This window comes from Panthera uncia, chromosome D1 (genome assembly GCF_023721935.1).
Source record: "Panthera uncia isolate 11264 chromosome D1, Puncia_PCG_1.0, whole genome shotgun sequence".
Taxonomy (NCBI): Eukaryota; Metazoa; Chordata; class Mammalia; order Carnivora; family Felidae; genus Panthera; species Panthera uncia.
The window spans coordinates 81,074,232-81,091,311 of NC_064808.1; the positions used below are offsets into that span (position 1 = coordinate 81,074,232).

At 41.8% G+C, this 17,080-nt stretch overlaps 1 protein-coding gene across 1 annotated transcript in view; it reads right to left on the reverse strand.

Moving 5' to 3' along the window:
• The window catches only part of LOC125914924 (beta-galactosidase-1-like protein 3), a 59,557-nt gene extending 44,002 nt beyond the window's left edge, over nt 1–15,555 (reverse strand). The window contains 7 exon segments of the mRNA XM_049620627.1: nt 6,695–6,803; nt 7,986–8,081; nt 8,653–8,721; nt 14,047–14,262; nt 14,409–14,540; nt 15,352–15,382; nt 15,385–15,555. Coding sequence (XP_049476584.1) covers nt 6,695–6,803; nt 7,986–8,081; nt 8,653–8,721; nt 14,047–14,262; nt 14,409–14,540; nt 15,352–15,382; nt 15,385–15,418 — 687 coding nt within the window. The 5' untranslated portion in view covers nt 15,419–15,555.
• Between the last annotated feature and the right edge of the window lie 1,525 nt (nt 15,556–17,080).

Consider the following 17,080-nt stretch of genomic DNA (forward strand, 5'->3'; position numbering starts at 1 on the left):
ACGAGAGGCCCATGGAAGAGGGTAGGAAGGGCAGCGAGGCCGTGCGCGCTCCACGGACTGGTGGGAGGGAGCCGGGGCAGAGGGGCGGCTCGCCGGCCAAGCAGAGCCCCCGAGTCTGGCTGGCAAAAGCGGAAGGGCCTGACGGACTGTATTCCGACAGCAAGCGCGACTTAGCATTTGGGAGGTCATAAGTTAACAGCTCTGCTCAGAAAGCAGGAAGGCTGGAGGACAAAGAGAGGGAGAGCTGCTGAGCCCCCCGACGACAGAGCTCAGTTTGGCGGGGAACAAAGGCGCTCGCCAGCGCCATCTCCCCCGCCCATCCCCCAGCCAAAATCCCAAAGGGAACCAGTTCCTGCCAGGGAACTTGCTCGCTCCGCGCAAACACCCAACTCTGTGCTCCTGCGGAGCCAAACCTCTGGCAGCGGATCTGACTCCCTCGCTGCCACAGGGCCCCTCCTGAAGTGGATCACCTAAGGAGAAGCGAGCTAAGCCTGCCCCTCCTGCCCCCGTGCACCTTGCCTGCCCACCCCAGCTAATATGCCAGATCCCCAGCACCACAAGCCTGGCAGTGTGCAAGTAGCCCAGATGGGCCACGCCACCCCACAGTGAATCCTAGGAGAGGGGAAGAGAAGGCACACACCAGTCTGACTGTGGCCCCAGCGGTGGGCTGGGGGCAGACATCAGGTCGGACTGCGGCCCTGCCCACCAACTCCAGTTATACACCACAGCACAGGGGAAGTGCCCTGCAGTTCCTCACCACTCCAGGGACTATCCAAAATGACCAAACAGAAGAATTCCCCTCAGAAGAATCTCCAGGAAATAACAACAGCTAATGAAATGATCAAAAAGGATTTAAATAATATAACAAAAACTGAATTTAGAATAATAGTCATAAAATTAATCGCTGGGCTTGAAAACAATATAGAGGACAGCAGAGAATCTCTTGGTACAGAGATCAAGGGACTAAGGAACAGTCACGAGGAGCTGAAAAGCGCTTTAAACGAAATGCAAAACAAAATGGAAACGACGACAGCTCGGATTGAAGAGGCAGAGGAGAGAATAGGTGAACTAGAAGATAAAGTTATGGAAAAAGAGGAAGCTGAGAGAAAGAGAGATAAAAAAATCCAGGAGTATGAGGGGAAAATTAGAGAACTAAGTGATACACTAAAAAGAAATAATATATGCATAATTGGTATCCCAGAGGAGGAAGAGAGAGGGAAAGGTGCTGAAGGGGTTCTTGAAGAAATAATAGCTGAGAACTTCCCTGAACTGGGGAAGGAAAAAGGCATTGAAGTCCAAGAGGCACAGAGAACTCCCTTCAGACGTAACTTGAATCCATCTTCTGCACGACATATCATAGTGAAACTGGCAAAATACAAGGATAAAGAGAAAATTCTGAAAGCAGCAAGGGATAAACGTGCCCTCACATATAAAGGGAGACCTATAAGACTCGTGACTGATCTCTCCTTTGAAACTTGGAAGGCCAGAAAGGCTTGGCACGATATCTTCAGTGTGCTAAACAGAAAAAATATGCAGCCGAGAATCCTTTACCCAGTAAGTCTGTCATTTAGAATAGAAGGAGAGATAAAGGTCTTCCCAAACAAACAAAAACTGAAGGAATTCGTCACCACTAAACCAGCCCTACAAGAGATCCTAAGGGGGATCCTGTGAGACAAAGTACCAGAGACATCACTACAAGCATAAAACATAGAGACATCACAATGATTCTAAACCCGTATCTTTCTATAATAACACTGAATGTAAATGGATTCAATGCGCCAACCAAAAGACACAGGGTATCAGAATGGATAAAAAAACAAGACCCATCTATTTGCTGTCTACAAGAGACTCATTTTAGATCTGAGGACACCTTTAGATTGAGAGTGAGGGGATGGAGAACTATTTATCATGCTACTGGAAGCCAAAAGAAAGCTGGAGTAGCCATACTTATATCAGACAAACTAGACATTAAATTAAAGGCTGTAACAAGAGATGAAGAAGCGCATTATATAACAATTACAGGGTCTATCCATCAGGAAGAGCTAACAATTATAAATGTCTATGCGCCGAATACCGGAGCCCCCAAATATATAAAACAATTACTCATAAACATAAGCAACCTTATTGATAAGAATGTGGTAATTGCAGGGGACTTTAACACTCCACTTACAGAAATGGATAGATCATCTAGACACATGGTCAATAAAGAAACAAGGGCCCTGGGGCGCCTGGGTGGCTCAGTCGGTTAAGCGTCCGGCTTCAGCTCAGGTCATGATCTCGCGGCTTGTGAGTTCGAGCCCCGCGTCGGGCTCTGTGCTGACAGCTCAGAGCCTGGAGCCTGTTTCCGATTCTGTGTCTCCCTCTCTCTCTGACCCTCCCCTGTTCATGCTGTCTCTCTGTCTCAAAAATAAATAAATGTTAAAAAAAAATTAAAAAAAAAAAAAAAGAAACAAGGGCCCTGAATGATACATTGGATCAGATGGACTTGACAGATATATTGAGAACTCTGCATCCCAAAGCAACACAATATACTTTCTTCTCGAGTGCACATGGAACATTCTCCAAGATAGCTCATATACTGGGTCACAAAACAGCCCTTCATAAGTTTACAAGAATTGAAATTATACCATGCATACTTTCAGACCACAATGCTATGAAGCTTGAAATCAACCACAGGAAAAAGTCTGGAAAACCTCCAAAAGCATGGAGGTTAAAGAACACCCTACTAACGAATGAGTGGGTCAACCAGGCAATTAGAGAAGAAATTAAAAAATATATGGAAACAAACAAAAATGAAAATACAACAATCCAAACGCTTTGGGACGCAGCAAAGGCAGTCTTGAGAGGAAAATACATTGCAATCCAGGCCTATCTCAAGAAACAAGAAAAATCCCAAATACAAAATCTAACAGCACACCTAAAGGAAATAGAAGCAGAACAGCAAAGGCAGCCTAAACCCAGCAGAAGAAGAGAAATAATAAAGATCAGAGCAGAAATAAACAATATAGAATCTAAAAAAACTGTAGAGCAGATCAACGAAACCAAGAGTTGGTTTTTTGATAAAATAAACAAAATTGACAAACCTCTAGCCAGGCTTCTCAAAAAGAAAAGGGAGAGGACCCAAATAGATAAAATCATGAATGAAAATGGAATTATTACAACCAATCCCTCAGAGATACAAACAATTATCAGGGAATACTATGAAAAATTATATGCCAACAAATTGGACAACCTGGAAGAAATGGACAATTTCCTAAACACCCACACTCTTCCAAAACTCAATCAGGAGGAAATAGAAAGCTTGAACAGACCCATAACCAGCGAAGAAATTGAATCGGTTATCAAAAGTCTCCCAACAAATAAGAGTCCAGGACCAGATGGCTTCCCAGGGGAGTTCTACCAGACGTTTAAAGCAGAGATAATACCTATCCTTCTCAAGCTATTCCAAGAAATAGAAAGGGAAGGAAAACTTCCAGACTCATTCTATGAAGCCAGTATTACTTTGATTCCTAAACCAGACAGAGACCCAGTAAAAAAAAGAGAACTACAGGCCAATATCCCTGATGAATATGGATGCAAAAATTCTCAATAAGATACTAGCAAATCGAATTCAACGGCATATAAAAAGAATTATACACCATGATCAAGTGGGATTCATTCCTGGGCTGCAGGGCTGGTTCAACATTCGCAAATCAATCAACGTGATACATCACATTAACAAAAAAAAAAGGGAAGAACCATATGTTCCTGTCAATTGATGCAGAAAAGGCCTTTGACAAAATCCAGCACCCTTTCTTAATAAAAACCCTTGAGAAAGTCGGGATAGAAGGAACATACTTAAAGATCATAAAAGCCATTTATGAAAAGCCCACAGGTAACATCATCCTCAACGGGGAAAAACTGAGAGCTTTTTCCCTGAGATCAGGAACACGACAGGGATGCCCACTCTCACCGCTGTTGTTTAACATAGTGCTGGAAGTTCTAGCATCAGCAATCAGACAACAAAAGGAAATCAAAGGCATCAAAATTGGCAAAGATGAAGTCAACCTTTCGCTTTTTGCAGATGACATGATATTATACATGGAAAATCCGATAGACTCCACCGGAAGTCTGCTAGAACTGATACATGAATTCAGCAAAGTTGCAGGATACAAAACTAATGTACATAAATCAGTTGCATTCTTATACACTAACAATGAAGCAACAGAAAGACAAATAAAGAAACTGATCCCATTCACAATTGCACCAAGAAGCATAAAATACCTAGGAAAAAACCTAACCAAAGATGTAAAAGATCTGTATGCTGAAAACTATAGAAAGCTTATGAAGGTAATTGAAGAAGATTTAAAGAAATGGAAAGACATTCCCTGCTCATGGATTGGAAGAATAAATATTGTCAAAATGTCAATACTACCCAAAGCTATCTACACATTCAATGCAATCCCAATCAAAATTGCACCAGCATTCTTCTCGAAACTAGAACAAGCAATCCTAAAATTCATATGGAACCACAAAAGGCCCCGAATAGCCAAAGTAATCTTGAAGAAGAAGACCAAAGCAGGAGGCATCCCAATCCCAGACTTTAGCCTCTACTACAAAACTGTCATCATCAAGACAGCCTGGTATTGGCACAAAAACAGACACATAGACCAATGGAATAGAATAGAAACCCCAGAACTAGACCCACAAAAGTATGGCCAACTCATCTTTGACAGAGCAGGAAAGAACATCCAATGGAAAAAAGACAGTTTCTTTAACAAATGGTGCTGGGAGAACTGGACAGCAACATGCAGAAGGTTGAAACTAGACCACTTTCTTACACCATTCACAAAAATAAACTCAAAATGGATAAAGGACCTGAATGTGATACAGGAAACCATCAAAACCTTAGAGCAGAAAGCAGGAAAAGACCTCTCTGACCTCAGCCGTAGCAATCTCTTACTCGACACATCCCCAAAGGCAAGGGAATTAAAAGCAAAAGTGAATTACTGGGACCTTATGAAGATAAAAAGCTTCTGCACAGCAAAGGAAACAACCAACAAAACTAAAAGGCAACCAACAGAATGGGAAAAGATATTTGCAAATGACATATCGGACAAAGGGCTAGTATCTAAAATCTATAAAGAGCTCACCAAACTCCACACCCGAAAAATTAAATAACCCAGTGAAGAAATGGGCAGAAAACATGAATAGACACTTCTCTAAAGAAGACATCCAGAGGGCCAACAGGCACATGAAAAGATGTTCAATGTCGCTCCTTATCAGGGAAATACAAATCAAAACCACACTCAGATATCACCTCACGCCAGTCAGAGTGGCCAAAATGAACAAATCAGGAGACTATAGATGCTGGAGAGGATGTGGAGAAACGGGAACCCTCTTGCACTGTTGGGGGGAATGCAAATTGGTGCAGCCGCTCTGGAAAGCAGTGTGGAGGTTCCTCAGAAAATTAAAAATAGACCTACCCTATGACCCAGCAATAGCACTGCTAGGAATTTATCCAAGCGATATAGGAGTACTGATGCATAGGGGCACTTGTACCCCAATGTTTATAGCAGCACTCTCAACAATAGCCAAATTATGGAAAGAGCCTAAATGTCCATCAACTGATGAATGGATAAAGAAGTTGTGGTTTATATACACAATGGAATACTACGTGGCCACGAGAAAGAATGAAATATGGCCTTTTGTAGCAACGTGTATGGAACTGGAGAGTGTGATGCTATGTGAAATAAGCCATACAGAGAAAGACAGATACCATATGGTTTCACTCTTATGTGGATCCTGAGAAACTTAACAGAAACCCATGGGGAGGGGAAGAAAAAAAAAAAAAAAGAGGTTAGAGTGGGAGAGAACCAAAGCATAAGAGACTGTTAAAAACTGAGAACAAACTGAGGGTTGATGGGGGGTGGGAGGGAGGGGAGGGTGGGTGATGGGTATTGAGGAGGGCACCTTTTGGGATGAGCACTGGGTGTTGTATGGAAACCAATTTGACAATAAATTTCATATATTAAAAAAAAAAATCAAATGTCCATGACAAGGTACTAGTTAAATGAATTATGATATATCCATTTGTGGAATGCTATGCAGTCCTTAAAAAGAATGGGTTCCAAAAATATATTTTTAAGTTAACAAGAAAATTTTCAGTGGAAATTGCATATTTTTTATTAAAAAGTAAGCATACATACACATGTGTAAGTGTGTGTATAAATAATTTGTTTCTATATGTGTAGAAATCCTCTGGAAAGACACAAAAATCTAGCAAAATTGTCTCCTGAAAAGACAATGAATGGCTTTCGTTCAGGGTAAGAGGGGAGACTTATTTCACCATAAACTCTTTTGTACTCTGTTGAGCTTTATCACCAAGAGCTTGTATTAACTATTTAAAACAATAAAGATAATTTAAGGGTAAAAATAAGCAGTATGAATATCAGTGAGTTTAATGAATATCGAGTACATTCAGAACAATGACAACCACAAATGAACACCCTTCATCAGTCCCTTGTAAGATGTGTGTCTTTCTAGAAACCTTGAGGTAAAGGCTGCACTTAAGACAAAGGTCTAGAATTGAAAATTGCAAGAATATCAGTTTAAATTCTCACAGAGACTAGGCATGACCTATTCTGTGAACAAGCCAGAAAAATTATTTTCCTAGAGCAAAGATAAGAAAGAAGGAAAGAGGAATTTGCTTTACCTGGAGAGGAACAACTCTGGAAATGAGGTGGTCAAAATACTTATTAACTGCTTCAACAAAGCCCTTGTAGGTTGTTCTTAATATCATCTTAGGGTCTTGCAGCAACCAGCTGGGGGTGAAAGAGGACAAGCTCAGTTCTGAGTTGGGAATGCAGAGGTGCGGGGGCTGGGCCAGGCATGACAGTCTGCCCCTTTCCAGATCTCTCTTGGGCAGTTTTACATCCTCTGATCATGTCCATGATCCTGGAGAACTCAGGGGTCCTGAAGGGATGTGTCCATGTCAGCTTTTTGGACCATCCCACAGATTTAGAAGAAAAGATACCACCTCCATCGACATGACACTTTACAACTTACCATCAAGATTTGTACACCCACATCTTAATACCCTCCTCCATTCTTATTCAGTTTATTTAAAACATTTTTCTTGAACACAGTGTACGTACTTTAGGCAAATGGTTACATTTCCTCCAAGACCTAAGATTTCCAGCACAGAGGAGGAGCTTACAAGTAAGTAAGCTTGTCCCCAGGTCAACTTGTAAGGTGCTGGGCATGGCTTCCAGCTAACTGCACCATGAATTGCTGCTTCTCGAAAGCTCCCTCTTCTTGCAAGGGTCAGGCATTTTCTGCTCCAGAGCTGGAAAGCGAAAACTAGCTCACCTTGGACAAAAGAAATGCCTTTACATGACAAAGGGGAGTAAAAGTACTCACCTGGGGGCAAAGCCATGAACTAAATGGGCAGTCCTGTCAGCTTGTGGAGATAACAGAAGAGCATTCTTAAATTCTCACCCTGAACCTTAGTTGTTTGGATTAAAAGCATGCATCACAGATGAGAGAAAAAGGCAAAGAAAAATGAGAGGGAGGGGAGGGAATCTGAAGGCGCTTAGTACAAGAGAACTTGGTCTTCCACTGACAAAATAAAAGAACAATCAGACATCATCAGAACAAGCCCACCCATCACTGTCTAAAGCTTCTGTTCCCATTCTTCCCACTACTGACAGAGTTGGGCATAGCTCTCTCCAGTGGGGCAAGAAGACTATGATCATCCCAATGCTTCCTCTTCCCCTGCACACTCTTGGCCACATGCCTAGAGCACTAGGAAGATGTGTCATCTGTAAAATAAGGATTACAAGAGCACCTATACCTCACCCTATTACTGCAACCATTGTCTGAGACAATGTGTGTAAAGCACATAACAGTGCAAGACACAGCGGATGTGCTCATTTGTTATTAGACTGAAGTTTTATGTTTAGTAAAGCCAACAACTTTACTATACTGGACTCAGCACTGCTCACCTGGGCAAGCCCCCGAGGTCCATCTCACTGCAGATGTAGGGGCCTGGACGCAGAATCACCCACAACCCGATCTCCGCAGCCATCAGCACAAAGGCCCTAGGGAGGTCAGTGTCAGCAGCTCTCAAGACATCAGAGGGGGAGGGTGGGGATGAGCCTGGCACACATCACAAGGTGGTGGATCTACCTGGATCCTCCCCTCCCTGCTTTCAGACGCCCTGCGAGCTGGATTCTCCCCTGCTCCCAGCCCAGTACCTTCTGCATACCTCCACTGGGGGCAAGAGGACCAAGGGCATCAGACAGGATACAGGGAGGGGTGGAAGTGGGGTCCTAACAGTGAACCTGACCCCAAGTGCCTTACTACCCTAGAGAGGCAAGCCTTGTCCCAGACCAGATGGCTGGACCACACTGCAAAGCAAGGCAGACACTGGGGATTAGGCACCTCCGAGCTGCAGTGAAAAGGTCTGAGCTCAGATGAGGTAAACCCAGACCCCTGAGAGTAACAAGTTCATGGCTAGAGAGCATTTCGGTCTTGAGAACAAGGTTCCAGGTCCCAGCCTCTCTCTGGTTCTAAATGCAGAACCAAGATGGCCTAATCAAATCCAAGGGGCCACGTCTCTGTCTCCCCACCCTGGACCAGGCCGCAGAAGCAGTGACAGCATTTACTTACTCCAGGTCCAGGTTTCCAGAGAAGTCAAATTTGCCTCTTTGCGGCTCATGGAGGTTCCATGGAACATAGCTGTAATAGGGAAGGGGGAAGTACAATAAGCATCTTTCGATTTCTTTCTTCTAAATTTCTAGATCAGTCCCAAATCCATGCTAACACCTGGGATAGTTCTATTTGGGAATAAGCTGAAGTTTCCAATGGCAATTAAATCTGTATTACATGAACAATGACTATTGTCAATAGCTCTTTTCTTTATTAACCAGTTGTGATCCACGCTGCCAATAATCCTATGATTCTAGGTTCCTTGGATTTATATACATTAATTATCCCACTCACCACCCCATTCTCTGTACTAGCCAGTAAGAAAATAAAGAAAATTACAAACCCCACAAATGTCTATATAGGCCCAATAAATTTTTGCTAAGAATTAATCAAAATAAGAATAGAGGAGGATTTTCTATAAGGATAATGGAGATAGAATAAAGAAAAATAGCACATTTAGATTTAGCAAGAAGGACCCATTCAGGCCCCTCCCCTATAGGGCTGAGTCTATAGGGCCAACGGGACATGTGTAAAATTTTTGTTAGGTGCTATTTTTATTAGTGACTATCTTTTTTGTGTGCATCACCAACAAATTTCTTGAGTGTTGTGCCCCTAACCTCATGTTTGCCATTAGCCCTGTAGTTCTTGTTACACAATTGTACACAATGCAGATTTGTAAGAATGCATATGTTGCATTATGGCAGAACTGACTGTATTTCAAGATCTTCTGTTGTAAGGAGGAATGAAGAGTTGGTTTGCTAAAAACTTAAATATGCATGATAAAGTTTATAGCTGTACACTGAAAGAGCAGAATGAAAACATTTTGCTAAATGAGGCTTACAAGTGACTTACTTCAAAAAATATTGCTGGATAAAGTTGAAAACAAAAAGATGGAAAAAGATATATATGAGGCAAAATTATTCTAGCAAATTTTAAATAGGAGGCAAGATGGATTTTAAGGCAAAAAAATCCCTCACAAATAGATGTTGAGAGGCATCAAATAATAAAAAAGGAAATGATCCATCAAGAAGATATAGTAATCATGGCCTTACGTGCTCCATAAACATGGCTTCAAGTAAGGGAGGAGTTTACTGACTCAGAGAAGGGGACAAATCCATAGCCATAGAGGGAAGATTTAAAATACTTCCCTAAATTTATCCAAGGGATACAGGAGTACTGATGCATAGGGGCCCCTTTACCCCAATGTTTATAGCGGCACTCTCAACAATAGCCAAATTATGGAAAGAGCCTAAATGTCCATCAACTGATGAATGGATAAAGAAATTGTGGTTTATATACACAATGGAATACTACGTGGCAATGAGAAAAAATGAAATATGGCCTTTTGTAGCAACATGGATGGAACTGGAGAGTGTGATGCTAAGTGAAATAAGCCATACAGAGAAAGACAGATACCATATGGTTTCACTCTTATGTGGATCCTGAGAAACATAACAGAAACCCATGGGGGAGGGGAAGGGAAAAAAAAAAAAAAAAGAGGTTAGAGTGGGAGAGAGCCAAAGCATAAGAGACTGTTAAAAACTGAGAACAAATTGAGGGTTGATGGGGGGTGGGAGGGAGGGCAGGGTGGGTGATGGGTATTGAGGAGGGCACCTTTTGGGATGAGCACTGGGTGTTGTATGGAAACCAATTTGACAGTAAATTTCATATATTAAAAAATAAAAAAAAAATAAAAAAAAATAATAAAATAAAATAAAATACTTCCCTAAGAAATTAAGATAATAGCAAAAAGTTGTAAGGATATATATTTGAATAACACAAATGAAAGGCCCAATCTAAGAAATACATAGAAACCTCAGTAGCCAACATGTGGAGTACATACATTCTTAAAAAACACATGCAACAGTTGTAAAATACAAAATAAATCTCAACAAATTTCAAAAATGTCCGTGATCCCAAGGCAATTGCTACACTAGAAAATTATGCTTGAAAATGATAAAAAGTTAAATAAATAAATAAATAAATCAGAAAGCATATTCCCAAATAGCTGAAATGTTTGAAAACAAATGACATTCAAAGTATTATACAGCAAAATGTATGGGATATGTAACCAAAGCAATAATTAGAGGTACACTCATATCTCTGAATAAATATATTAGAAAAAGCAAAATCCTGGAAAGAAAGTGAGCTCAACTATTCAACTCAGGAGACAAGAAGAAAATAAGAGAAAGAGAAGGAGAAGGAGGAAAAGAGGAGGTGGAGAAGGAAGAGAAGAGGAGAGGAGGAAAAATGCTAAACCAAATAAGGTAGAAGAAAGGAAATTATACATAATTCAGGAACTATCAAATAGAAAACAAAAAGATACAGAGAATATTAATAAAGTTACAAGCTAGTTCTTTGAAAAGACTAAACATTTAAAGATTAAAGGGGGAAAAAAGGCTGATACACCATATGATGTGCAAGAAAGAATTTTTAAAAGTCCCAGTCAATCCACAAGAAGAAGAAAGAAAAAGAAAAAAACGATATATAGAATAAAAATAGTATATACACTAGGAGAAAAAGCAATAACCATTCAACAAAGTTATACTACCCCAAAAAACTTCACCTCACAACCACAAAAGACAGTAATCACAGAGGTTTTATAGGTGAATTTTAAGAAACATTCACGGTAAAGATAATTCTTTTGCAAGATAGTTTCAGAGAAGAGAAATATATACATATATAGTCACTTGGTGAGTTTATTATAAGATTGATATCAAAAGTGGGCAAGATACTAACAGAAATACAATTTTAAATCCATTTCAGTTATAATCATAAACACACATATCTGAAATAAAACATGAATATGTCAAGTCTAGCAATCTATGTGTGTGTGTGTGTGTGTTTGCACATTCACATGTTCATGTCTCCTAATCAAATAGAACCTATTGCAGAGCCGTGGATTGGTTGAATATCAGAAAAAGATGTCCATATAATTTACTATTTCAATAGATGAGTGAAGAAAAACCATATAATTTCTTCAATAGATGCAGAAAAGCCTCTAAATAAAACTCGATTATTTATTATTAAATCCTTTGTATATTAGATAAGCCAATTATTAATTTAGTGCCTCCCAGCTTCATATTCACTCTTTAGTATCAGCTTTGCAATAATGGAGCCAGCCCTTGAAGCATTTTCTCCTTTATACTGAGTACCACCTTTAGCTTTGCCACAAGAGGGCGGTGGAGGGACATTCAGGAGGAAAGGGGCTTCTGTGATCTCCAGTGCAGTTTTTGTATTACTATGGTCCTGCTATATATCTGGTCAGTGGTGTAGGTGTGTGAGGACATCTGGTGGTTCTTTCTTTTTAAAAAAATCAATGCATCGTAAGTATACTTTGTAACAACCAATGTAGAATTAACCCAGAAAGGGAAGGGAACTCAACTATTATGGAATTAACATAATTAATATAGCTACAGATGTAAAACATTAAATTACATAGCCCATAGCATTTTGCTAACACTTTTCTGCTCTTTCCCTTCATATAATTTAATTTTAAGCCTTTCAGAACTGCCTTTACTTTTTCCTGATGTTAACTAATAAAACCCCACAGCTTGACCATGAAGACAATAGACCCTTCTAATCGCTGGTGACAAACCAAACGTCTCATCAAAAAACAGAAAAATACATTCTGCATCATAAAATGATAAAATGCCCTGTAAAGGGGACTTAGACTTTACAAGAGTTTACAAGCAGGGTTGCAAAGCTCTGTGAATGTCTTCCTCAATCTCCAAGTAAAGTCCACAATTATGAAAGACAGTTGAATTGCTTAGCAGCTGGAACCAGGTGCTGGGCTGAACTCAAAGCATAGCTCCACAATTACTAACACTGTGTCTTCAAGAAAGTGCCTTAACCTCTCTCTGCCTGAGTTTTCTCACCTACAAAAGATAGTGATAATACTATTCACCACATAGTATTGCTATAGTGATGAAGTGAGTTAATATCTTCCAGGGTTTAGAACATGCCCAACTGAATGCAAATACTATATACATGTTCTCTGAATAACTAAAACTGGTTGACTTACTTTATAGCGTAGATATATTTAAGTCACAATTTCCATCCTCTATCAAAGGTGGTATCCTTACACTAAGGGTGGGCGTTCCCGCCTTTTCTCTGACTTCAGAAACACCATTCCCATACACCTGTCACAGTTCTGCCTTCCACGGAATTGTTTCTTTTGGCTCACCCTTCAACACACCTTTCTTGACTCCCAATTTTTTGAATCTCAAGACTTTTCTGTAAATAGGTCTGTTATGAAAGGATCTCCACTGTTCCTAATTCAAATGTGATTTTTATTTTGGGCTAGTTTTTATGTGACTGGCCATCTGTGCACAGGCAGGAGTCTATGCCTAGGTATGACTTTGGTGACATCCTCATTCACAACTGCATGGTCACACCTTGAGGCAATTGTGGGAGGAGACTCACCCTGAGCAAGCTAGTTAAGCCCTCTATTCTTCTGTTATTGTCCCTCACACAGTAAGAATGACACTATCCGGTCCACAGGACAGCTAGTTGGAGGATTAAATGATTTTGTGAAAATGATTACAAATGCCCAGCCATCAATACACCCTAAATACATGTTACGTTTTGTCACTATACACCTAATCATGTTAAAGATCACGCTAAATTTATCATGTTAAATGTACATTTAATCATTTTACATTTATGTTTAAATTCTTCTGATTGACTAAACTAGGTTTGTATTTCTTTTTGCCATCATAATGAGTACAGGCATTGTGATAGGCATTTTTCACATACGTAAGGTAAGCGTTTTATCTCATTTAATCATCAAGACAAACTTGAAGCAATTTTTATTTTGTTTACTTATGGATGAAGAGGACATCAGGGCTCTGGGAGGCAATGGTTTGAGGCAGAGCTGGGACTGAAGACAGGTCTTTCTGAATCTCTATGCTTTTAATTATTAATGACATTAAACTTCACTTGAGTGATACTGGTATTTCCTTACATGTTCATTTTATTCATGCTATTATTCCTTTACAAGCTCACTTTAAATGCATAAAAATTGTTTTTAAAATACCACATATTTATCTGTAAATATACTTTAAGCATTTGTCATTAAGCTGAGTGCTCCTAACGGACCCAGTGACTCTCCTATTAGAGACATTACTGTGGAAATCACTTATTCCTTCTGTTTCTCTCATTAACCCTTATCCAAGGCTGTGACCACAGCAAACTGTGAGATGTGACACTTAAAGGGCACATGCTAGAAATGACTATCAGAAGGTAAATTCTCAGACAGGCAATCCCAAAACCAGAGGCTCGGAGCCTGGATGCAGACATCAGGAGTCCCTGTGGGGTAGAAAGGTCACAGAGAGCTAGGGGACCAGCACTCACGTGGTAAGGGTGTTGAAGCCACAGGCCTTCAGCTTCAGCAAGCGGTCCCTCCAGTACTCCCTGGGCACCCGGAAATAGTGGATGGAGCCCCCGAAAATCAGGAACTTGTGACCCCCGAGGGTGAAGTACGGCTTACTTCCAACTCTGCTTTCAGTCTGAAGTCCCACAGATCTGTCCATCAGCTTGAGGGGGGTCAGGTGAGACCAATTAAACATGCTGAGAGACAGAGAAAGAGAGGAGAGGCTGCCATAGCCTTGCCAGAGAAGGAAGTTCTTGTAGCAGGAGTTGCTGTGGGCATGCTTCTGATATAATTCTCTCCAAAAAAGGAGAAAAGGCTCCCCTCCCTCCCCACTCAGGCAAACCTGTACTGGGCTGGCTGTAGCTGTGCATTTGCAAATATAAGATCCTCTTTGTCTTTCACTCGAGGAGCAAAACCTGATAAGATAACTGGCAGGAAAAAGATGCACACGATTCTTTTCCAGGAGAAACACAGGCTGAAAGAGAAAAAATGACAATGAAAAGGGGAAAACACTGGACTCATCAAGCTGTAAGGACCAAAATGCCACTCTAGAGGCAAGTTAGAGGAAAAAGCCACAGATGCTCACATCAAGGCAGGTCTCTGAGGTTAGCCTAATGTGCAGGGAGGCTGGGGCTTTATCTGAGTCCACTGAGGTCCCCTGCACCACCAGGGCTGTCCCAGAGCCCACCTCAGTACATCTAGAAAGCTGAGGATAGACTGAGTCCTAGAAGCCTGCAGCCAGGAACAGGACAGGACAGGCATGGCACCTGGGCAAGGGGATCCTGGGAAAAGCTGGAAGAAAAGTAAGGGAGGAAGGGTAAGGAAAAGATCAGGGACAGGGGGAAGCATTCCATCCACCAAGTTCAGAAAGGCTGCAGGGCCTGATCACTGGAGCACTATGTCACCATCCACACGCTGATTCTTTTCTCTCTTGGGCAATGGATAGACTCTCACCAGGACTGGCTTATCTAAGGTGTGGGCAGAAGAAAGAACTGGAAGAGAGAAGGTATGAAAGAGGAGTCGATGAGGAGAGGCTCAAGCAGATAGGAGGACCCACGGGGGCGTCCCAGTCCAAAGGGGCCTTTGCTCCACGTATTGCCCCCAGTGCCCAGCGAAATAAATGCCTGTGGATGACTGGCTGACTAACAGAACGAAGAGGGAGGTCCAGGAGGCCTCCCGGGTTGTGCGGTCAGGGCATCCGGCAGGCGAGCTGGGCGCAAAATCCCCGGCTCCTGGAACGGCAGGCGGGACTGTGGGCTGGCCAGGGCAATGGTGCCGAAGGTCACCTGAAGCGCTGCAGGGAGCCCATCACGCGCCGCTCGAGAGCCTAGTCCAGCGCTGTTCCCGCCGCATCTCCGCGGACCCAGACGCCGCGCACCGGGGCCAGGGAGCCTGCCAGGCAGTGCCCAGTAAGTCTCAGGCTCTGGGTGGCGGGAAGGGCAGAGCTCCGCATCGGACCCAGTGAGTCCGAACTGCCTGTGGGAGCAGATGCCTTTCAGCCTGTGCAAGTAACGTGGGAGGGTCTTGAGTTATCGCTATGACCTTGGTTTTCCTATACTGTGCGTCACCAGACTGACGGGACGGAAAGGCAGAGGTAAGTGGGAGGAAAAGAGGACAAGTTAGCCTACGCGTGTTCCACGGGCTCAGGGACTGTGGTGAGTGTCCCTGTGGCTGCAGACAGCGCGTTCAGAGCAATGGGTGGGGTGTGAGCACAGAGGAATAGTTTCAAAATGATGGGCAAATACCAAAATACAGGTTCACCCGGGTACTTGTCTAGGTGAGGGACACCAGCTACGCTGGAGTATAGTTTAACCAAACCGAATCTGTAAAATGAGAGTATTATCAGAGCAAAGAAGGGAGTGCTGTTCCTACCAGTGGGTCAGCTTGAAAGTGTCTACATAGGATATGCAAGAACTACAGCTTGGAATTCCTTGGTTACAAACCAGCAGGAGACAGGGCTGGAGAGATCAGATTGGGAGGAAGCAGGCCAGGAAGGGCAGTGGAAGCAAATGCTAAGCAGCTCAATCTCTTCTCAGAAACTAAGTCAGATATTAATTTTCTTGAGATTAGGTGATTGCAAGATGTAGGCTAGATGGGAAACAGACAAGTCACCCACATAGACCTGGTGATCACAGGATAAGAGCTGGGGATGTTCTCATGGTGGTAAGCAAGAGGATGGAGTTGATTTAAGAAAATTTGGGGAAGTAAAACTGGTAGGTTTTATTAAGTGATTGAATGAGGCAGATGATACATAGAGGAGTCTGGGTTGACACTGTGTGTCAGCCTAAGTGACAGCCTAAGGGTAGGTGGTGGTGACATGTATTGAGATGAGAAACACAGGAAGTGGCAAAAGTTTGAGTTGATTAACCCAATTTGAAACCTGCCAGATTTGAAGTTCCTGTAATGAAGAGAAGTCTTCTGAGTTTTCTCTTTGAAGCTGTTACTTTTTCTCTCCCATTTGAAAGAACAAAACCTGTGGCATTAGGTTGAAATCAGACTATAGTTTTCAGAGACTATTATGGGTTTCCCTCTCTTGTCTCACTCTTTACAAGGTATAATTTGTCAGCAACTTTGTAGATTATCCATTTTTTCTCATTCTTAGGTTGGAAGCAATGGACTCTTGGGACTTCCTACATCTTACACAGAAGCATGATATTCAACTTCTTTGAAGATATCCTGTTTTATAAATGTGGTTTTAACAGCTACAAACCTTTATTCTTCTTTGCCAAGATCTTTTTTAAGCTACATTAATTTATTTTTTATATCATTTATTGACAAGTTAGCTAACATACAGTGTATACAGTGTGTTTTGGGCTTTGGGAGTAGATTCCCGTGATTCATCCCTTACATAACTATTCTAAGGCTTGTGCCTTTCCATATAAAATGTAGGAAAAGCTTGTCTATTTCTACAAAAAGCCATGCTAAAACACAGATAGGAATTGCAATCGACCTACAGATCCAGTTATGGAGATTTGGCATCTTTACAATGTTTAGCCTTCAAATCCTTGAACGTGG